This window comes from Haliotis rubra, unplaced genomic scaffold (genome assembly GCF_003918875.1).
Source record: "Haliotis rubra isolate DU_JTF1 unplaced genomic scaffold, ASM391887v1 Scf2, whole genome shotgun sequence".
Lineage (NCBI taxonomy): Eukaryota > Metazoa > Mollusca > Gastropoda > Lepetellida > Haliotidae > Haliotis > Haliotis rubra.
Window position 1 is genome coordinate 4,759,647 of NW_025766002.1, and position 23,181 is coordinate 4,782,827.

Here is a 23,181-nt window from a genome sequence, read left to right on the forward strand (position 1 = left end):
CAACAGCTGTGAAATTGATTATGCTGCCATTTGTGTGAATTGAGTTAAATCAGAGTTAAATGAAAAGTTCAATCTTGGTTGACACTTTACAATTTGAATTCCAAGTGAATACTTTTTATTAAAACTGAAACTGATAATGAACATGAAAATGAAGCAATATGAGAACAGACTACTGTGAAATACAGCTGTCCCAGTTTTGCATAAAATGCTATGACACATTTCTGTGCCATTAAGATCTGCCAATGTCATACAGAAATCTATTTTTTCCTGTTGCAATGATGAATCAGATATAAATGATTTAGTGTTTTCCTATTAGTATCCATTTCTAATGCACTACTGCTATTTTTTGTTTTAAAACTGTTTCAGGGTTCCCACATATTTGTGAAAAAAAAATCCATGATTTTTCCAGACAATTATTGCTTTTTCCAGACACAACAGTACATGTATATGTCCTAGGGTATTTTGACACCTTTAAACATATATTACTGTGTCTGAAAGAAAACAATATCTTAAATACGGCCTCCCATCTCCCCTAACATATGTCCATTCACACCTCTCTATGATAAGATGACATAATAAAAATTAAACATCAATTGAATACATCTTATTGTTTAGAATCTTAGAACCACATGTACTTAAACAAGTTTTCACATATCAGCAATCTAATCCAGATACACATGTTGATGGCTGCCATAGCCCTTGTGGTACTGTTAAGATATACAGTTTTGTTAGATTAAAAAAAGACGATTATTCCAGGATTTTTCAATGATTCCATCCATTTTTTCAAATTCCATGATTTTCCAAGAATTGAAAATGGGGTGTGAAATTTCCAGGTTTTCCAGATCTTGTGGGAACCCTAGTTTTTTATATTAAGAACTGGTCAAATTCACCTCCATAAATACATACAGAAATCTTGTTTTCATCCTGTGGCAATAACGAATGAGGATATAAATGTTTTTTTACTGTTTTTGTTATATTTCCTATTACTGACTGACTGAGTTTGGTTTTGTGCCGCTTTTAGCAATATTCCAGCAACATCAAAGCGGGGGACGCCAGAAATGGGCTTCACACATTCTACCCATGTGGGGATTCGAACCCGGGACTTCGGCGTGACGAGCCAGCGCTTTTACCACTAGGCTACCCCACCACCACTATATTTCCTATTAATATCCATTTCTAATGCACTACTACCTATTTTCTATGTTTTCGAAAGATTGTTTTTATCACAAGAAGTAGTCATGGTAACCTCCATAAACACAGTAACTGAAACACATATGTACAAACACAACACACCACATGACAAAACAACTATAGTGATCAGAGAAAGAATTAAGATTCTAAAAAAAAATAAACAGAAGAAAATTTCTTGTAACAAGCCAGATCCATTTTTCCAGGTATGACTTAAGAGGACTACACTTATACAGGATGTTATCTCGATGAGATATAATTTCATTTAATACAAATTCTCCAAAATATTAGTCTGATAGTTTGTCACAAAAGTAAATAGAATTCCATAAATTCTTGAAGAAATCATAAGCGTGCTCTTATCAAAGTAGAATTCCTTTCACATTCTTCAAATACATTACTGTTCCTTCCTTTGAAACATCAAACCCTTATGACAAAAACACAACACCGTGTGCTGATATGGAAACCAGGGTTCATGTACAGCTCCATAAACATCAAGTCCTGTATCCAATATTTCAAAGATTGTGATGATGAATGATTTAGCACATAAAAATTTGTCAAATCCAAACGATAACATCTTTTAAAAAAGACAGACTTTACATCATCCTGGGCCTTGAACGCCCTGATAATTACTAAAACCTGACAAATACCAAAACACAGAAAGAAACCGATCCGAGGCTTAAAACACACCGTACAATATCTGTGCAAGTGAGAGAAGAGATCTGATAAGTTGTGTGTAAAATATTTGTGCGTGAGACAGTAAGGACTTACCATCAGGCGTGCTATAGTCGCCGTCTTCCTCCACAATCTCAGCATAGTCCGATATCCCTGATGAGGTACATACATACATACATATACTGATATAGACGACGGTGGCGGCAATGTCCACAGCCTACCTCTGTAGTATCGGAGGAGGAGGAGGAAGAGGAGAATGGCAACATACAAAACGTAACACAGGTTTGGGACATTCACAATGTAGCAGACGTCCAGACTGTACTTGTTTGTGACAATAATTGTGAAATCTGATATCCTTGATATCATATTCTTTGATATCTATCACAGAGATGTTCCAGTGATTGAGGACTCTTGCGTTTGACACACCGAAAAACACCAAAAACTCTTGCCCGAAAACTACTCATTTCATTTTCATTTTCAATACAGAAAAATTCTGACTTTAATTTCCAAAACAAAAAACCTCAAGAAAAGATATTTTATTATTATTGCTTTGCCAAAGTTATAGAATTAAGTGTCTATTAACATCTAAAACACCATTTTGAAGAATTATGCTCAATACTACATCAATCGATGACTAAACCTGTCACACTCAAGTCAAAGTCTGGACAGCTAAATAGGTCAGTTAACATCTTAATGCTCATCTTAAGCAGGGGATGTTATTCTTTAACACGGGATATTGCATAAAAAATGTAACTTGGAAGATAGATGATGATATGAAGATTTTTGCACGAAGTCTCTTATTCCATAACTGTATCCAATAGATAGGTGGTAATGGTCTTATGTGACAACAAGCAATGGTCCTTCTTCAGCCTGCACCAGAAACTTCAAGACTGGTAGCCAGACATGGCTCATATTTATCAATTTCTTAAGTTACTATAGGTTATTTGCCAGCTGAACTTATTAGACCAAACAAAATTTTACTTGACTCAGACTTCTGAATAGTGTGTTTTTTCTTTCCATCATTTTATTTGTAGATGCTGATTTTGAACGAATTGTTTTTGTCACATTTTCAACTTCAAACAACTCTTGCCATGCATATATGTTTAACAGAGTCATGCAAACATATTATTTAAATGTAGAAGCTTGAACATCATTAGCTAAGTTACTGTCTATAAACGATTTCTAATCACGTTTATTTTGAAACTAGAAAATCATGGTCTCAAATTATCAACAAACCAAGACAAGTTAATTTAACAATACTGTAGCAAATAAATTGAAAAACTTAATAACGGAAGAATTACATTATTGGATACAGATATGCTGTAATCATAACTCCATGTTTCAGAATTTGGAATAAATATTATCAGATCTACCAAATGCAACAAGTTCCAGCAGAATCGTCGATGCACTCTGATTGCATATTGGAAAGTATATAGAGCTTACAAGATCGACAGATCAACACCAATAAGAGTCAATTCTGCAAAAATCACAACAAATGATTTCGGTCTGTGTATGATGAGCAAGCTTCATGCAGAGAGACAATACAAGGACCATAGCTATCACCATGGTAACAGAATAGTGATGAAAATGCTGCAACTTACGTTCGTTGGGACTAACTGGTTCTTCATGTCTTCCGGTTATGCCTGGCCGCTGGAAACTGTTAAACAAAGACAGAAATTTTGTAAAAAAATCTGCTACCTTATCGGACATTGTATTGTCATGGCTGAGCATTCTCCTCGTCAAGTTGGGCATAGCGGAGCATCTCCCTGTAATCACAGCTAATTGAGGGAAGTACGGCATCAGGCGAAATAGTTGACCTTTGTGAGAGCCATAACTGTTATTACCCAGAGGGTGTATGTGTGTGTCTTATTAACTGGGCCTCATTCACCTAGTTTTCATTAATCAGGTCCGTGAAAAGTGGTTATACACATACATAATCCCAAAGCAATACTCAAAAACAATGTTCTTGAAGGTGTCTATGACAGCACTTCCAACAACTCTTGGAAAACATTCACAGAACAATCTCCAGGTACGTGCATATTTAGCTGGGTATTCCATTTCTTAAAATCATACGAGAATAATTTTCCGTGTGGAATCACTGCTAAAGTGTATCATGAAAATCCATAAACGGAATAAAAAGACACAAATATACACTACAGTCCCCTGGGACTATATGTACATGCCAAACACAATATCGTGTTGTTTCTTATCAGTGTCATCTTTCACAAATCCTGGCACAACATGTAAATATGGTTCCACTATTCCATCTCAATAGGCCTATCGCTGAATCTGCTAGTCTCATCTCCTGTGTTATAATACAACAGGCACATATTAAACTGGCGTATAACTGCCAGATACTCTGGCACCGGTGCCAGGTGCTTTCCATCAACACCGATTCTTAGTTGACCCCTGACCTAACATGTGTCTTGCAACCCGATTTGTCTATAGCATGTTTAACTTGTCCAGCTCAACATACACATTTCTCTTTCCAAAAACATGTTGCATATTGCAGTTTATAATATCACAGACGAACAGAGTATATTTTATCTTTTCAAGTCACTTCTACTGTAAATATGGTTTATACAATTTATTCTATACATACCGAGTGACTAATACATGACATTTGGAATCTTTGGCACAAGTGGTGTTCCTGTCTTTGTGTATCTCTCACGCATACTGCAGTAATTGACAGGGATGATGTACAGTTCTGGAATCATCAACTAACCAGAAACAGATCACCCACCTGGGTAATGTTCCCCTGCAACTACCTCAAATACCAAGATAACCAACTGATAACAATATCAAAATGTCACCTGATATTCAAAAATAATTCAGCTCACTTCACACATCATTTGGGCCCTTAAGTGGTGAGAATTATATTTAGAATATATTCTGCAGTAATGAGGACTTTATCTGTGTGAAATCCTTAAATACCATGTTTGCCCTGTGGTATTTCCAAAGTAGATTAGGTGGAAATGGAAATGAGTGGTCAGGAGGATGCCTGTGTGAGTGAGTGAGTGAGTAAGAGAGTGAGAGAGAGAGAGAGAGAGAGAGTATGCGTCCGTATGAGAGAGCATGCGTGTGAGCTAGTGTGCAATCGTGCTTTTTTCATTCAACATTATTCCAGCTATATGATGGCAAATGAATCAAATCTGGGCCTTACAGCGTAGCGATTGATATTGTGAGCAATGCTCAATACTTTCTTTGTATAATAACACGAGATGAACCAAGTCAGCAAGCCTCAACATCTGATTGAAATAATACAACCAGCAAAGATGCGTGTGACCAATTCTAACCCAATCACAATTTATCACAAAGTACCTTGTGTACCGTTATCCAGATTAATGACTGGCATTGTAGTTTAAAGCAAGCTGTGACAAGACTAGACAAAACTGAATATGAAGTCATCACAGATGTGTTGTAGTAAAGGATGTAACCACACATAAAATGTTCCTCTCTACATCTTTAAAATACATCTACTAACTCAACCTGATATTGGGGAAACGAGAGCATGAATTCATGCATCCTTCATGCTAGCTGTATCTACTTTACAACTTTCAACATGGGAAGTCGGAGCATAAATCTTTCATCACATTACAATTTACGATGTGTCAAAGAAGAAGTCATAAATTCAATGCATTTATGTTTTACACTTTAAAAAAACCTTTTAGTCTTCTCTTGAATATATCTACAAAAATACTATCAATATTTCCAAAGCATTGAAAAGAAAAGAGCAAAAATAATTTCTCCCCTGAGTTCAGCCTTTCTGCTGAATCATTTGACACAATGTTTACATTGTAATCTCTCGTTCTCACATCGTCAATTTCAACAATATCACTTTCCAAAACGAATCCACTTTTTGCAACCACAAAGATAATGAAACGCTCCTATAGCCATATAAGATGAGTGTAGTGGAAAAATCCAAACATACTCAATGACAAAAAAATCCTGACATTTTTGTCGCTTCTAGCATTTCAGTTAGACAGCTGGATTGCTGCTTATCATGAAACAGACAGGTGATTAGGAGATATATACAACATATGATGATGCATATTTCTGTCGGGAGCAAGTCACGTCAAGTCTTTGTAGTCTCTGTCAAAAGGTGACTACGCATCATTATTCTCCCAACATGGAGTCTTGTTATCTCGGTGTTGGCGGATCCCAGGGAAAACACTTCATTGTCATAATTTGACTGAAAAATGATAACGTAAGCATCCTGGCAAAAAACTTCTATTTCCATTCACCCATTTCACCTTTCCGTTGGTTAGTCTGTCATGGGAGAGTGGCAAGCGGAATATCGTTGCCGGATTTTACACTTGGAAACATCAAAACTGATCCATCTCATCAAGTCTTGTTGAAATGATCTGATATGCACGACAGAGCATGCTTTTGTTTCTATAAAGGTTAACGCTTCAATTCAATTCAAACTTCAATTTACAGCTCTTGAAAGCAGGACTGCATTAATTCAATTATGGTGTTACTGCTGGGGAATATTAATTGATCAGGACAGTTTCATTTCAACCCTTCACACTTCAAAAACCCTTCTTTTGTTCGCCATGTCTGCAGTTTATCATATCTCTTCCTAAATGAGTGTGTGGGTGTTTGTAGTTTATACCACGTCCAGCAAGTCTGGCTGTATGACAGAAGCCTGGTAATAGTCAAGTCCGGGCCACACAATCAAGTGATTGATATTGTGGTCTAAGATCCATGTTGTCGGGGTACCATGAATGATCAAAGATCCCTAGATGGGTACTATGGCCATTATCACTCAATAGGTGTGTATGCCGTCAACTAACGCATTGAGCCTGACCACCCAATCAACTAAGTCACTTCATACAACCAGTATTGGTTGAGGGGGACTATGATGACTGACTGACTGACTGAGTTTGGTTTTACGCCGCTTTTAGCAATATTCCAGCAACATCACGGCGGGGGACACCAGAAATGGGCTTCACACATTGTGCCCATGTGGGGATTCGAACCCGGGTCTTTGGCGAGACGAGCCAACACTTTAACCATTAGGCTACCCCAGGGACTATGAAGAACCTCAATAAGTAACAGAGCATAGCCTGACCCACAAAGTCAGGAGGGTTAATTCCTATGGGTTGGCCAAGGATTGACTTATTGCGTCAGTTCTTGCATCAAAGAGGCTGAGAACTTACAACATTTACCTCCCATGTAGGGTATAAAACACACATTTTATTTACATCATGTCTGCCTATATAAATTACAAACTAGTTTCAGGGAAACATACTATCATAACACTATCAAACTTCAATCTAACATTATTTGGAAATAAAACTGATAATGAATTAATCAATACTACAATAGTTCAATTTTCAGCAACAAACTGCCAAAATGTGGTGTAGGTGAATCCTCAGAACAGTTTCCATCATTTAACAAGACATCTGTTGTCCTCCTCCTTTATGTTTGTAATAATGCATGTCCAAAGTCAATCTGTTAATCACTTACAAATAATACTTTCCCCAAAACTAATGTTCCTCCATGTCACTAAATCATTAACTATTCATACACTGACTCCAGCACATATTTTATAAATGACATTTAATCTAATGACAAAGTACTGAAGCAAAAACAGGTTTCTGCATTACCATCAGTGTCTCAACCATTGATCACCTCGTCAATAGAAATATCAAGCTGACAGTAAAATATTGCAAACTCCCCCCAAAAACTCATCACCAAAATTGTCCCAAAACACACCCCTGATACTAAATCTCAATGATTACTTCATTTGGGCCATGAATGAAAGTTGTCGTCTTCAACATCAATCAAATCGCAGGCTTCTCACTGAATTCCATCCTAATCAAGAATGACTCACAGGCAGCTAAATAACCTGTTACAATGAAGCTGATTGCATCAAGGGACTCCGACCTCTTGGGAGGGACTCTTTCTTTGGGGGCAAGGACTCTTCTCACTCAGAGGGAGTGAAGAGGTCACAAGTAGAAATGATTATTGGGCTAACAATGCCACCCATGGTGGAATCCAGTGCCCATGATTTGATGATTGTATAATGGGCTGAGAGTTTTTATAAATGTTACCACATCTCACTTGTACTGGGCTGGATGGTTTGTAAATGAATCTACACTAGCAATATTGGCTGTGAATGCGAGAACACAAGGTGTCAAATGTAGTTTAAGTATTACTGCATGGGTAATTCTGATCTAATATGGCAGTCCTTTTCATGTTGGGTAGTTCACAGGTCCAGCTCATTTTGCCATTAGCTCCACTTAATAACGTGTGAATCGTTACCTCTGTTCGCTGTCAAACTCATGTAATCAACATATTAAGTCAGTCAGTCACAGATGTTTCCTTATTAACAAATTTTACAGTCTGAAAAACCTACAACAATGTAAGGCAAGTTGCCTAGACTCTACCCAGCCTGTTTTTGAAGTATCGATTCTTGAAAACAGTCTAAAAAGCTTAAAACAATAAAAGTTATGTTGCATAAGCTAGTTTAACAAGAGTGAGTATGGTTTTACGCCGCTTTTAGCAATATTCCAGCAATATCACGGCGGGGGACACCAGAAATGGGCTTCACACATTGTACCCATGTGGGGAATCGAACCCAAACCCAGTCTTCGGCATGATGAGCGAACGCATTAACCACTAGGCTACACCACCACCCCTATCAGTCTATCACTGAAAACAATGTACAAGTAGTTTGTCTAGACAGTTTCAGCATATCTTGATTTAACATCGGTATAAATTCAATCTATTTTGCTTGTTTTTTTGTCAGGACAACTGTACATATTCAATTTATCATGTACAAGCATTGATGACAAACTCAATCCACTAAGTTATGCATATATACATGTCCATCAGTCCGCAAACAACATCATTCACCATTTTGTCAATAAATCTGTGTCTCACTCATTCCACGGTTCACCATCCATTCACCCACCTTTGTCCATCAATACCCATCCGAGAGATCTGTCTATACATGAAGCCACCTTGCCTCATCAATGTTGTATTGATCCATGACTGGATCTATTCTACTGGACCTGTCTATTCCACCTCGGTGTCTATTCCACCAAGTCTATATATCCATCAATGCCCAACCTGGAGATCTGTCTATACATGAAGCCCCCTTACCTCTAGACTAACAACTGTCTCTGAAATGAACATATTTTAAAGAAAAAAAAGTTTACAGTAAAAGAAAAGAAAATATAATGAAAAGGAGCCCTGAGACTTTCTTCATTTTGCCCAATTGATTCAATGCTGCATAGCAAATTAAGGCACTTCAGCCGCAAGCTGTGGAAATCTAGACTTGCCACATTTTCTAGACTTGCGTGGTATTTCTTGGATATGTTTGCTTCAGGGTCTGTATGACAGACTACCTTGCCTCATACTCATCACATATATATTCATACATGACTATTCTACTAGACCTATCTATTCCACCAAGTTTATATATCCATCGATGCCCAACCCAGAGATCTGTCATCTATCCCCCCATCTTGCCATCTACCTACACATCGCTTGATCAGTATATAGAAGTTGGTAAGTCAATAATGAAGTCTACAACTTTACGGATGACAACTGAGCTTGATAAAGGTGTACGAATCTACACCGAAATGTCGTCTCTCTCTGCACACAAAAAAAAGAAATTGTCCTCCATAAAGCTGTATGCTCCATTAACTCCCTACTCATAAAAGTTCTAATCACCCATCAATACCTTGTTATCTATCATCTCTCCACCCACTTACACACCCACCCCTCATACATTACATACGTTTGCATCAATGATCTCAAATAGTGCTGAATCAGCCGTTTATCCTCTGCACTCTGTAACACATGACATCACACGGAACCACTTGCCCTCAATGACACAACCATAACCGTTAATCGGTCAAACACAATCCCAATGTATTGTTTGTATAACTGGGATGAAGTGTATATTGATTAAGTCATAAATAAACAAATAACGTGACAGCACCAATACTGATCTGTACAATGAATCATACAGGATCGGCATCTGATTTATGCAGTGTATACCTGTATTGATCGTTCATTTCACGTCAATAACACACCTGTATCGTCACAAGTAATTAAGGGCTGGTTTCAAAAGTTGAATGATCATATTTTGGACTCTTCATAAAATTAGGACAAACAATTTAATTGAAAAAAAATGCTTTATAATAAAGATAATCAAAATACTTAATTATAATAGATATCAGGAAAATATGCCAAAAATGTATCAGGTGGACACAATGGTATATGGTTATAGATATTATTTCGATGACTATTCGAAGGGCAGGTGTCAGCTATTACCCAGCAGACAAACATTATCACCACTCTCAGGTGAAATCAATGCTCACTATATCAACCCCTGGAGTGACTGATCCAAACTCTGACCTTCCATTCACTGTGGAAATAATGCAATCTAAATGTTTTGAAACGGCCCCTGATGATGATGCTAATTGTTCATGTTCCAGTAGCTGCTCTCTCCACACCTACATAATGAGTTACACTCACAACGCTTCAACAAACACTGAAGTCGGTCACCAAGTACTGGGTGCACCGACTAATACTGTATAGTAACATCCATCCTTTTGTGTCTACTTATACTTTCAAATTGTTTAGAGTTTCTATTGAAAATCATATTTAGTGTTATAGGAAGTACAGAAACCAATATATTTCAACGACTATAAATTTTCATATTCACTTACTGAAATAGCATATTGCCATTTAATAGAGCAAGACAACACTGACATTATAAAATACATCCTCCATCAATAGAAAGTTTCTATAACATATGGTTGTTGAAATACATGCAGATGAACAAAGTGAATTCAGTGAGACATGGAGAATACTGCCCCACTTACACCACAGGGTGGTATATACATCTCACAGCCCCCCAGGACAACATGTGATAGGTACCCCCTACCCATTACCCACACACCTGTAATTACCCCCACCTGCCACCACAAGATATAGGTTAACACAGAGGTAGTAGCCAAACTGGGTCAACCTAAACAGGGAAGTACACTCTACCCCTACCTGGTCACTCATCTCACAGGAACAACCATACATATAGATTCATACAATTGTTCTTGTCAAATGTTAGCTTTTATAATGTACATACACAGTTTTAGGCATTAAAGGACCCAGGGTGTGGGTAGTGTGCTGATAAAGTAACACAAGAGATACCCTTAAAAATTTGATTTTTAACTTAAGGCTATGCTGGAGATAGTGCTAACGGTCCTGCTAAAACACTGCTATGTCATCAACCCTGATTCTTGGCAAGTTCATGCATCTTTACTTAGGACTGCTACAGGATGTCACGATTCAATACAAATATCCCATCATAATTATAGTTTTACATCGTGGAATATAAAAATTCCCCTTTCATGAGAAAGATACTTATCTCTATTTATTTTCCTGAAACAAATATGCTTTTATTAAAATCAGGAATAGATTTCGTACCAATTTTGTCATATTCATATTTTCAATTTCCATGTTGAAGGAAACAATTCTCACTTCCATTACTGGTAGTGATATAGCATGCCAAGTAACAATTGAACCCAGCTGGGAGATTAATTACAATAATTCCCATCCAGCATTAGTCAGTGGATGGTCAAATCCCTCAAGACCATCTAGTTCCTAAAATAAACCCCCAAGTGGACGCATGACTCCATGCATTCACGAGTATCAGTCTAATCCGGTCCCCACCACAATCAGCAGGACTACATTTGCTTTGGGCACCACTACTAATAACACGGCTAATCAAATTACTGTTGCTACTATCATGCCGTCCGACTGGGCAGTGACGGTTAGTTCCCACCATGTGGCTGCGCAACCTTTCACGTCCGCGTGCCAACAGTTGTCAGAAACGGTAAACAACCTATTGGTGCAGGATACACATACATTTTACAGAAACATCCTGCAGTTCTCCCCGGAATTGATAATTCCAGAAATATACATGCACATGTGTAAATATCCGTTCTCATTTCCATTTCCTGATATGCCCTGACATTTGATAACAGACATCAATATGTGTATACTTCAAGCCGACTCCCGAGGATTCACGTGTTACTTGCATGTTTAACTTGGTGTTGTGAAGTACAAATGTGCAGAATTACTTAACAATGTGTGCTTGATTGTTATTCCATGTGTGAAAGATTTGCAAATAACATTTTTGTACCCCCTTCACAAAACACAAGTCTAAGCATGCCCAGCATCAATATGAAAATCAATATCAACATATATTTAGTTGTAAACACACAGAAAGCTATTTTCCTTGATATCTGTAAGTAATGCATGAATATATGTTCATGCACTCACATCGCCAGACTTAACTGACTTAAATACTTGACATTTTGAAAAGTTGCTTTGACGTTTTCAAACATTTTTGGTTAAAAATACAATTTATTACCATATATGGCAAAAAACAATGGTAACAGAAGTTGCATCACGCCAGACATTTCAGAGGTGTTGATGAATCATCATCAAACTTCAAAAGTTTCAAACTATAAAATGATGGCAGGCTAAAATCTGGCAATACAAAAAGTCCACATACCTTGATCGCGGTGTCCTGGGAATGGTCTCGCCTGTAAAGATATGAAAATCAGGATGATATTTAGCCAGAAGTGTCCATACATCCATGTTGTGGGGACTCCCCATATACGACCATGTGATACACAAAGACACACACTGTCTGTCGACTAGCAGCTAACGGAATATTGCACAGCTCCGACTAAACGGAACAAAGGACAGCCTGCCACTGAAGCAGCGACAAAAATCAATAATTTGGTCGCTCGGGCGCGACTACAGTTATTCCATCGGTCAGGTCCGGGCCAATATGATGGTCAGTTATTTGAACACAGCTTGTCCTGAGGCAGGGCAAACTCGGAATAATTAAGTATGACTGGATTCAGGATGTCTCTGAACAGGGATGTATAGAATATGGATATTACATGCAGTTCCTAATGAGTCTGTCCGCTAGCATGACGATATTGGCAAAGTGTCAACACAAGGGCTGCTCTTTAAGATAAACTCTGACCTCTCGTCGTCAAATCAATATTTTATCATAATGTGAATGAACGAGAATGGCTGGGATGGGATTGATGCAAGTCGGCTATAAAAAGATTCCTGATAAAAATAACATTTGGATATCTATTTGGAAATGGATATTATCGTAGTTGGCTGTTACTAAATGCAAATTGCGCAAAATGTCAACATCTTTGTGAAAATTAAATTATCATACCACTGCCAGCAGGGGGCGACGATAATCTGTAGACCGTTTCACAGGGCGAACCCTGAAGGTCTATTGCGTGAATGTCACATACAGAATATTGAATACTCATGCCGAGGAATAATAATCTACACTGGAAAACTGTGTTTAACAAACATAACACACAAGTCTCTGGTCGGTTTAAACTTGCACGTTCTGATCTATCTGAACCATAAATGAAGACCTGTCGTTATACTACACAAGAGAAGTTGAGAACCACCTGATTTTGTTCATATTACAGACTTAACTACAGTTATATTAGAGGATTGGGTTGGCCTTAGCTTCTCTTGAGCAGTATCATATATTACTCAATCCTTAAAGGTGTCATTATGGGATCCTAGAGATTTTCTGTTGCCCTATATTCATATTCAGCTCATTTGACTCTCTCTCAGAATTACGATTGTTATTTAATGAGGGTTTTTTATATTTATGCAAAATGACAAATACTGTTAATATGACAAAACACTATCCTGATGATGCCGGAAGAAATTGAAGGTTAACTCATTATTACTAGATTATTGATATAAAAACTGAAAAAACAGTTTTAAACTTTGTTACATAAAAGAATTGGGTTCTGTTTTAAGAAGTATATTTTTGTTTACAGATAGAGTTACAATGATTTTCATTTGTAATATGTATTGCTTTGCCATTATTTGTATTTTACTGTCAACAATATTATTTTGTTCAGATATATTTTCACTGCAGAACATCAACATTATTTTGTATCACATTAAAAATTAGAATTAATAAAACTTGCATTTCGAAATTCACAAATCACATTTTGTATCATACTATTAAACATAATACACTGCGTTAAATAAAAAACACAAAACTTTCCTTTCCTTTATTATATTTATCTTAGCTATTCATTCACATAAAACCCCACAAAAGAACAATATTGATAAATATCTGAAAACATTTTTCATCAATCTTCCCAACACCATCCCTGCCTCAGCTGTTGCTAATCCAAAAATCCATTTGCCCAGTTAACGATCATTCCATTCTTTCTCATCAACGGCCAGCTATTGTTAGTATAATCTGACCACAACAGTGATCAAGCCAACCAGTGGTCAACTTCAACATACCACTAGAACAGGTTGAACCTCACCCTGACAGTCAAATTACTAGCAATTTAGTGCCTGCAGTGAGTGCTCGGTTCCTATCTGCGATCTTGATCTTGACGAATGATTTGGATAATGGGAATAATTGATTTTCTAATGTTTTTGCCATGTGGCATTGTTTTACCATTGATTTTGGTCACCTAAAATGGAGGGAATTGGATCAGGAATGCAAGCAAACACAAAATTAGGAACGCTGGGTTAATAATTCATTTTAGGAACAGAACTACAGGAAGAATGTGTGTGGAAATCTTGAAAGATTTATCAGTTCTTGGACAAACACTCTTTGCATGTCAAATTATTGGAAACCCTTTTGTTTTGGTTAAAACATAACAAGTGTCCCAAAAACCATACTTGTTCAGAATGAACATGATTATTATCAAGCGACTAATAAAGATATCAAATTTACAAAAACCTTGTTAATTTGTTTGCTGAAAGCAGGTCATTATAACTTAAATTAAAGCATCATGATGAAAGAGTGTATTACTAAACATATGCTACCCAAACAAAGTTAAGAATGACTTTCAGACTGGTATTATAATCTGTCACGTCAATACTGATTATCTATAGCAGTCTGAAAGAGCCATGTTCCCTAAGGTCTTTTGAGTAGTATATATACAAAGACCACAAACATTAATTATATGTCCAGGTCAAACTAAATCGATTAATGTGAGGCAGGAGGCATTTAAATTTTAATCATTGTAAGCATTTAAGTTCCTTGTGTTTTTGTCACATAACAAACCATTTTTTAAGCCAAACTTTAGTGTGCCTTCTTTATAAGTGTCCCCATTATGAATGAAGTGTAAATTGAGTGTTTGGTTCATCATCAAACTCTTGTCATTGTAAATTTGTCATCCAAAACTGGTTGCCAGTGGTGATATAGCTTACAGGTCATTATGACATCACCATGACATCACAACCAAATGACATCACTTACTCGCTGCTACAGAAGATGGATAGCTCTACATACTATTCACTTGCAAGACACAGCTGATTACTCACAGATACAGTTCTGAGAATAATTTATAAATGATAGAACAAATTATCCTTATGTGTTTTGACATCAACTATAACTGTTTAAACTCACTGTTGACAAACCTTGAGGTTTCAAACTTTTTTTCAAATCAGTGTTGATATATTTGATTTCAGAAGACACTGGTGAAATTCTGTTATTATTCAGCAGTTTTACCTCAATCTATGATCCAATGAAAGACTACAGTGAAGTAAATAACAATATGGGATTAACTGTGCTTCACGTTGGCATTGTTCCACAGAATTATACTGCAAGTATGTGATTTGCTTGTTTGGTTTCCTGATGCAAATAACGCAAAGTTACAGTAGATCCCAAGGCACCTATTAGGTGTGGTAACCCAATGTCTAATGGCTCTATCAAATCTTCTAATCAATGAATAAAAACAAATGTATTGAATCAACTACACCATTACCACTGATTGCTTTAAGGACCATGTTTGTTGTTTACACTACATACAGCAATATTCAACAAGATACAATGGTCTTTGAATAATCAAGTCCAACATGTTGACTATTTCTAAGTCATTCGAGACTCTGTTTACAGCCGTTGGAAATCTTTCTTTTTCTATATTCATCAAGAGGACAAGTGCAAAATTTATTTGTTGAACACAGAATTCAGCAATATTTCAGCTATGGCATACATGTAAACAAACAAATGGGGAAAGTGAGTGAGTGAGTTTAGTTTTTACGCCGCATTCAGCAATGTTCCAGCAATATCACAGCGGGGGAGACCAGAAATGGGCTTCACACATTGTGCCCATGTGGGAAATCGAACCCGGGTCTTCAGCAGCAATGCTTTAACCACTAGGCTATCCAATCACCCCTAAATGAGGAAAGACAATCCTGCGATGGACACTGTGAGAAACCATCGCCACAGTCAGGGTACAATGATCCATAAGTGGCCTCTTACGACCAGTACAGGTTGGTCGGATCCAATTCAAACCCAGGATGCCCACAAGGAACGTAACAGCGGCCTATAATACTCACCAGTGTACATTAAGAAATTTCACTAACTTAAAATGCATCATCAGTCACTTCAAACAATTAACTAAAGATAGTTATTCTAACCTCAAGCTACCAACAAAAACATTTCTGAAGAAAGTGACACTTGTCTTGTTATTACAACAACAGGAGAAACAGAAACACAGAACTGGAATGCTGCATGCATAGATGTCTCGATGTCAGTGAAAGAGATGGTGTACAGAAAACAGTAATTATGCAAGTAATTACGTGTTATTTCTAGGTGCAGTTTACAGATGGCATTCAGACACATCACAGACAAAATGGAAACAGTAGTAGGGAAAATAGCATAATGACATGGTGATTTCCTTGGTATTCATGAGCATCTTGATTAATCCATCAACGTCAGTGCCTGTTTTGACCCACATCTATAACTGATAGGATCAATCTTGTATAGAAGAGATTTCTCTGGCTCTGATTTCATTTTAGATATTCTACGAAAACAATTAAGGCAATTATTCACACTTTTTTATCAACTATTAACATAATATATTTGATGACTTTCTGAATCAAATGTCTAAGAATTCATATTTTATTAAAAAAACATTTTCGAAATGCACAGGAAAATATCATTACATGTAGGCTCTATGCATTAGTGAGTGAGTGAGTGGAGTTTCATACCACTTTCAGCAATATTTCAGCTTTATCATGACATTTTGATTTTTTCAGTGAAGCAGAATCATAAATAAGAAAATCAATTAGTCTGTTCAATAAATAGTGACTTATCATCTAGCAGACATTGCAACTTGATATGAATATGTTGACCCCAAACATGTGTCATATTTTTCCATAATTTCACCTGACGTTTTTCCACTGATCCTACTCACTTGCTGTCCTTACATTCAAACCACTCAAATCTTAGGCTTGCAATTTTAAAATTCAAAACAAAAAATATTGAACCGTCAAACAATTACAGATAAATGTTTCTCTAACCATTCCAAAAACTCAAAACAGGACGAGAACATAAAGCAGTACTGTTCGTTAACTTACTACAATAATGTTAACATGCAAATAAAGTGCAAAAACATAGAAACATGGCTGATGAACAAGATGTGAGAAAAAGGTGAAACGCGATGTTTCAAGAGTTTCAGGGGTGCTTGGTCAAGTTCCAGAACTCAAAATCAAAAGGGATCCGTGCCAAGGGGAGTTAACTCCAATTACCTTCACTACATGTTGCCTCCCCTTCGTCATCTGAATCGTACGAGTTCCAACTGAGGTAGGCTATTTTAGTAAATGAAGGTAGATCTTCAGTAGCTTTGAGTCGGGAACAAAATAAATCCGTGTCAGAAATATGCATGAATGGGACTCTTTTTTGAAGATGAATGCCATGCACATTGTTCACGAAGTGATTCGGTTTTACAACAGTCTTCTTTTGGGATTTACAATAACTTTTGGCTTGTGTTAAAGAATCTTTTCAAAGGGATAGTTTTTCATAAACAAATTATAAATCATACACATATGAAGCTGTTGAAAAAAATAATTTCTTTTGCAATTCTTTTGCAAACAGAATAAGATGAATAAAACATGGATATCGCAAAGCAAAAACAATACGTCAAATACATATGAAGGGTTTGAAACCAAAATAGAACAGTTATAACTGCTTCAATATATCTTGTCTGAGCTTCAGCAAAAAATGATGGTACTGAGCTATTGTTCTATGGTAATAACATTGACTTATTTTCATCATGAGTGGTAAGTGGGTGCTTACTGTTTGTATGTGAGGTGAAGTGAAATTGGGTTTCACGTCGTGCTTGAGAATATTTCGCTCATATGACGACGTGCATGCGTGTGTATGTGTATGCGCAGCTGCTTGTACTAGCCCAGACTGAAGTTGGTTTTATAGTGCTAGCCCACTGAGATACCATGCCGCAGTGAAGCATGAATACCCCACTCAGACACATTATACTGACTCCGAGCCGACCAGTCCTTGTTGTACCCATTAATGCAGAGCATCAGGCAGGGACAACAAGTACCATATTTTAACGTCTTTGGGTTTGACGTGGTCGGGGATCGAACCCGCGACCTTCCGCTCTCCGGGCGGACGCTCTAACCACTACACCACGGAGGCGGTCCCTGTTTGTATGTACGTTTGCTTGTTAGTATGCGAAACATGTACCTATCAATGTGATCTTATCATGGTAAAAACAATTAATGAAAGATTCATTTATTATTCACAGTTGAAAGGGTCAGTTTGGACGATATGGATATATAGATAGAGGTACACTCTTAGAGGCAAGTCATGTACAGAAAACCATATACACAAGACTAACATGATTATAATGCACATTCGTATATAGTGTCAGTGTTAGCGAAAGTATACAGAGGAAAAAGTGCATTCAACTTGGAGTCAGTACCTGTTGTTCTTAAGAGTGAATGGCAAATATAAACTACTATAAATCAATTAAGAAAATCTGATTTTCATATAATCGGTTGACATGACAGATTGATTACAGTCACATAAAAAAAATGTGAACTTCTTTCACATGATAGTTTAACTGTAGTCAAATAACCAAAAGATCGTGAGGTCTTTAGTTTCTTTTGAGTGCTATGTATTGAGTAATCTGGACAAAATGTCCAAACAAATTTAATGTGGGAATAATGTAATATGGAATTTAAGCCAACATTCTGGAAAAGAACTGAATGTACTGCATTGCCAAAATAAATTATGTCTGCCAAATCAGACATGCTCTTTACTTAAAAAAAAATACAGAAAATCCCAATAATGAAATAGTATATTCATGTAAAAATTTAATTTGCTATAATATGTGAATGTAGCTTACCTTTCCTGGTCCATAGTGAGTCGTTCATGTCATGTACAAGGCGACAGTAGCCATCAATCAGGTCTGCTACATCTTCAGCATCTTGCAACATCGCACACGTGATCATGAGAGGCTCATTAGCACCAGCTATCTTCAGTTGCAGAATACCTTTGCCATCTTCACTGCCCACTGTCTGTATGGACTGGACCTGGGCAAAGTCAGCCATGTGGGTAGGCTGAAATAACACATCATAACAGGTAAATAGCAGTCATAGATGTGGGGCGTGGTGGGGCCACTGTGGTGTGGCATGGCTTGGCATGGTGAAGTGTGTTGAGTGAGGGTTGTGGCATGGAATAGTGTGGCGTGGCAAGGCAAGTTGAGTGAGTATTGTGGTGTGGTGTGGTGTGGTGTGGTGTGGTGCCTGATCAGGCAAGGTGGCGGTGTGGAGAGTTGAGTGAGGGTTGTGGCATGGAATGGTGTGGCGTGGCATGGTGTGGTGTGGCATGGTGTGGTGTTTCATGTGGTGTGGCGTGGTGTGGTGTGTTTCATGTGGTGTGGCATGGTGTTATGTGGCATGGTGTGGCATGGTATTATGTGGCATGGTGTGAGGTAAGCGTGGCATGGTATGATGTGGTGAGGTGTGTCAGGTCGTGGTGTGGTGTGATGTGGTGTGTCATGTGGGTGTGGTGTGGTGTGGGTGTGGTGTGGTGTGGTGTGGTGTGGTGTGGTGTGGTGTGGTGTGATGTGGTGTGTCGTGTGGGCGTGGTGTGGTGTGGTGTGGTGTGGTGTGGTGTGGGTGTGGTGTGGTGTGGTGTGGTGTGGTGTGGTGTGGTGTGGTGTGGGTGTGGTGTGGCGTGGCATGGTGTGGTGTGGCATGGTGTGGTGTTTCATGTGGTGTGGCGTGGTGTGGTGTGTTTCATGTGGTGTGGCATGGTGTTATGTGGCATGGTGTGGCATGGTATTATGTGGCATGGTGTGAGGTAAGCGTGGCATGGTATGATGTGGTGTGGTGTGTCAGGTCGTGGTGTGGTGTGGTGTGATGTGGTGTGTTGTGTGGGTGTGGTGTGGTGTGGTGTGGTGTGGTGTGGTGTGGTGTGGTGTGGTGTGGTGTGGTGTGGCGTGGCGTGGCGTGGCGTGGGGTGGTGTGGTGTGGGGTGGTGTGGTGTGGTGTGGGGTGGTGTGGTGTGGGGTGGTGTGGTGTGGTGTGGTGTGGTGTGGTGGTGGGGTGGTGTGGCGTGGCGTGGCGTGGCGTGTGGTGGTGTGGTGTGGGGTGGCGTGGCGTGGCGTGGCGTGGCGTGGCGTGGGGTGGGGTGGTGTGGTGTGGTGTGGGGTGGTGTGGTGTGGTGTGGTGTGGTGTGGTGTGGTGTGGTGTGGTGTGGTGGTGTGGTGTGGTGTGGTGTGGTGTGGTGTGGTGTGGTGTGGGGTGGGGTGGTGTGGTGCCTGATCAGGCATGGTATGTGTGTGCATGTATTTCAATCCTACATATCATACATAAACAAACGGCAGCTAAAACCTAACTGCACCATTATACTGTATTTCAAAATTCACAACAAACATGAAACCAAACATATTCCTGGGATGACAGTAATCTTTGTTGCATCTCATCATCAACAATTTTTAGATCACTGTTCAAATGTCCTACTGAAATAATGATATCATAATCTAACTAATCAAGCAACAAACAGCAATTGCAAAGTTTCAAACATTTCATTTTCAGTAAAGCAGCTTGCACTATTTTCAAGGCCCAAACAGGAGACAGGTCAGGAAAGCCGTGTTTGATACAGAGGGGGCAGTTTCCTCGGTCTTGTCGTTAACACAGCACCATCTGTGTACATTATATAACGTTTTAACAAATACAACCATCTGTAAAGACCAGGAAGTTTAAAACTAGAACATCATACACAAACACATTTCTCCTATCAAGATAGATATGACGGTATCTGCACACACTTCAGTTGCAAACATTTCACGGCCATTATCTGTTAAAGGGAGATAACTCCATCAACCATAATTCTCAATTGCTCTGGGTTGATCATCCCTGACCATTCTCCAATGTAAACTAGCCTAGTTCATACTGACATAATCTGGCTCTAGGTAGGTAAAATACTTACGGAGGAGGCTTTTTCTGTGAGATAACTGATTCCGACATCAGGGCCAATGACAATATCAACATAGATACTCCACCCAGACTGAAAGCATAAACACACATTGGATAGGCAATTAATATTTATGTTAGCAAATCAAAGCAATATTATGAAACAAGTGAAAGACTTTCTACAAAGTGAGATTTACGTGAGAATTGTTTACAGAGAACTGTGGAACTGTTTGGAAATGTTTCACAAAGAGAATACTCTGAAACGTATCACGTTACCACTTTCTGTTAACAAGCACAGATTATTATTAGAATATCTTTCATCAGTTAATCATATTTGCTGGAAACATAAACCATGCTACAGATGGACAATACTGAATCAGTGGGTTTATAATATCATTCCTGATTAAATCCTTCCCATGACTGTGATCTGCGGCCATGTTGGATCTGTATATACCTACAGGAGATTGGAGGTGTATGAATCACAGATTCCACGTGCATGAAACATCTCGAACTCTAATGACTGACGTTCGAAGGTAACATGGTATCCAAATGTTCACCACATGATCTTGTGAAGAAAGTGCTATTTCAAATTAACATAAATCGTCTTACATGGCCCTTAGCAAATTTCCATCACTAATGTTCAACAGTTTTGAGGGAACTTAAAAATACTCGAAATTCAAACTTCCCTTTTCAACTAATTTATACAGATGTTTCACAGCATATTATGGGAGAAGGGCTGAAATTCAGTATCATGATACGTATCAGTGTGACTCAAGTATCTCAATATGTACCATTGTATCACTGACCCAGCAGCCAGTTCATAAAATTGGGGGTGAATATTTATGAATATATGTTGCTGTAGTTATAACTAATGTTATGGCATTGTAGAATTGACTGGAGTTTCACCAATCTCATTATCAATAGGAAAGTGCATCAATGTTTCATTATAATCATCATTATACACATTTTTACAAAAGCTATGAATTTAGGAAATCGGAACTTTTGAAACAAAAAATATGTTTTTCTCAATTTTCTTGTCTGGGGCACTTGCTAGAAAATGCTCGAAATGCTAGAAAAATCTGAAGTTGGTCAGCTGTACAGCTAAATTGTACACAAGATATTGGTTATTATTGTTGCAAACTGAAAAATGAGTTTGGATGATATATTGAATCTCACTAAAGAATATATATCATATCAACACTCCATAACAGTTTAAAAAGCCCTGAAGTTCTTAAATTTTACTGAAGTGTATCAATATATCAGACATATAAAGATACTCCCCTGAAACGTTTTCGCTATATGTACGATGAACAGCGTTCATTGTAATCCGTATTGAACTTGGCTAGCTTACAACGTGGTTAACCTGAGCTCAACAGCGGATTTGTTGATATGCTATGTTCGATGACATGAAGTTGCGTGATCACTTGGCGACTTTTCTATGGGAGCCATGGATTACCCCGCAGTTTAACCAAATCCGCGGTATCGCGGAGAGCATTATTGCAAGGGATGACTGTATTACTCTATAGAAGTATGATACTATCATACTGACTGACTGAGTTTAGTTTTACGCCGCTTTTAGCAATATTCCAGCAATATCACGGCGGGGGACACCAGAAATGGGCTTAACACATTGTGCCCATGTGGGGATGATACTATCATAAACTCAAGCTCATACATACCCCTAAGGCGCACTTGAATCTTTCCTGATTGAACTTAATGACGGTGATGAGAGTATCGAAGAACTTATATACACACTCCGATTCCGTGAGCTGCGCATACTGGCGGAAGTGATGCTGTATAAGTTTGCGCAAGGCCTTCGGCTGTAGACAAATAAAAATCAGTTTTTAATACAGGAGAACACTTTTCCCTTTTGCTTACCCTCTTGGAAGATTATCATAGCCACACACTGAAGGGATTCCAATCTTGCACCCATTTCAGGAATCAAACCATACACAGGGCATCACAGGCAAACCCATAAACCACTGGGCTAATCTACTGTCAGTTACTCATATGTTGTTTAAAGTTGTCAATAAAAATTCATTG

General features: G+C 38.1%; 1 protein-coding gene across 14 annotated transcripts in view; it reads right to left on the minus strand.

The window, feature by feature from the left end:
- The window catches only part of LOC124275391 (focal adhesion kinase 1-like), a 161,447-nt gene that overhangs the window by 21,966 nt on the left and 116,300 nt on the right, over nucleotides 1-23,181 (minus strand). For 11 of the 14 annotated variants that reach the window (XM_046710931.1, XM_046710924.1, XM_046710923.1 and 8 more), the window contains 7 exons: nucleotides 22,818-22,958; nucleotides 21,155-21,232; nucleotides 19,065-19,278; nucleotides 17,446-17,538; nucleotides 12,401-12,431; nucleotides 3,462-3,517; nucleotides 1,957-2,013 (listed from right to left, as the gene is read on the minus strand). In XM_046710931.1, coding sequence (XP_046566887.1) covers nucleotides 1,957-2,013; nucleotides 3,462-3,517; nucleotides 12,401-12,431; nucleotides 17,446-17,538; nucleotides 19,065-19,278; nucleotides 21,155-21,232; nucleotides 22,818-22,958 — 670 coding nt within the window. The remainder of the gene's footprint in view (nucleotides 1-1,956; nucleotides 2,014-3,461; nucleotides 3,518-12,400; nucleotides 12,432-17,445; nucleotides 17,539-19,064; nucleotides 19,279-21,154; nucleotides 21,233-22,817; nucleotides 22,959-23,181) is intronic. The other 3 variants (XM_046710925.1, XM_046710929.1, XM_046710928.1) reach the window with 3 other exon arrangements.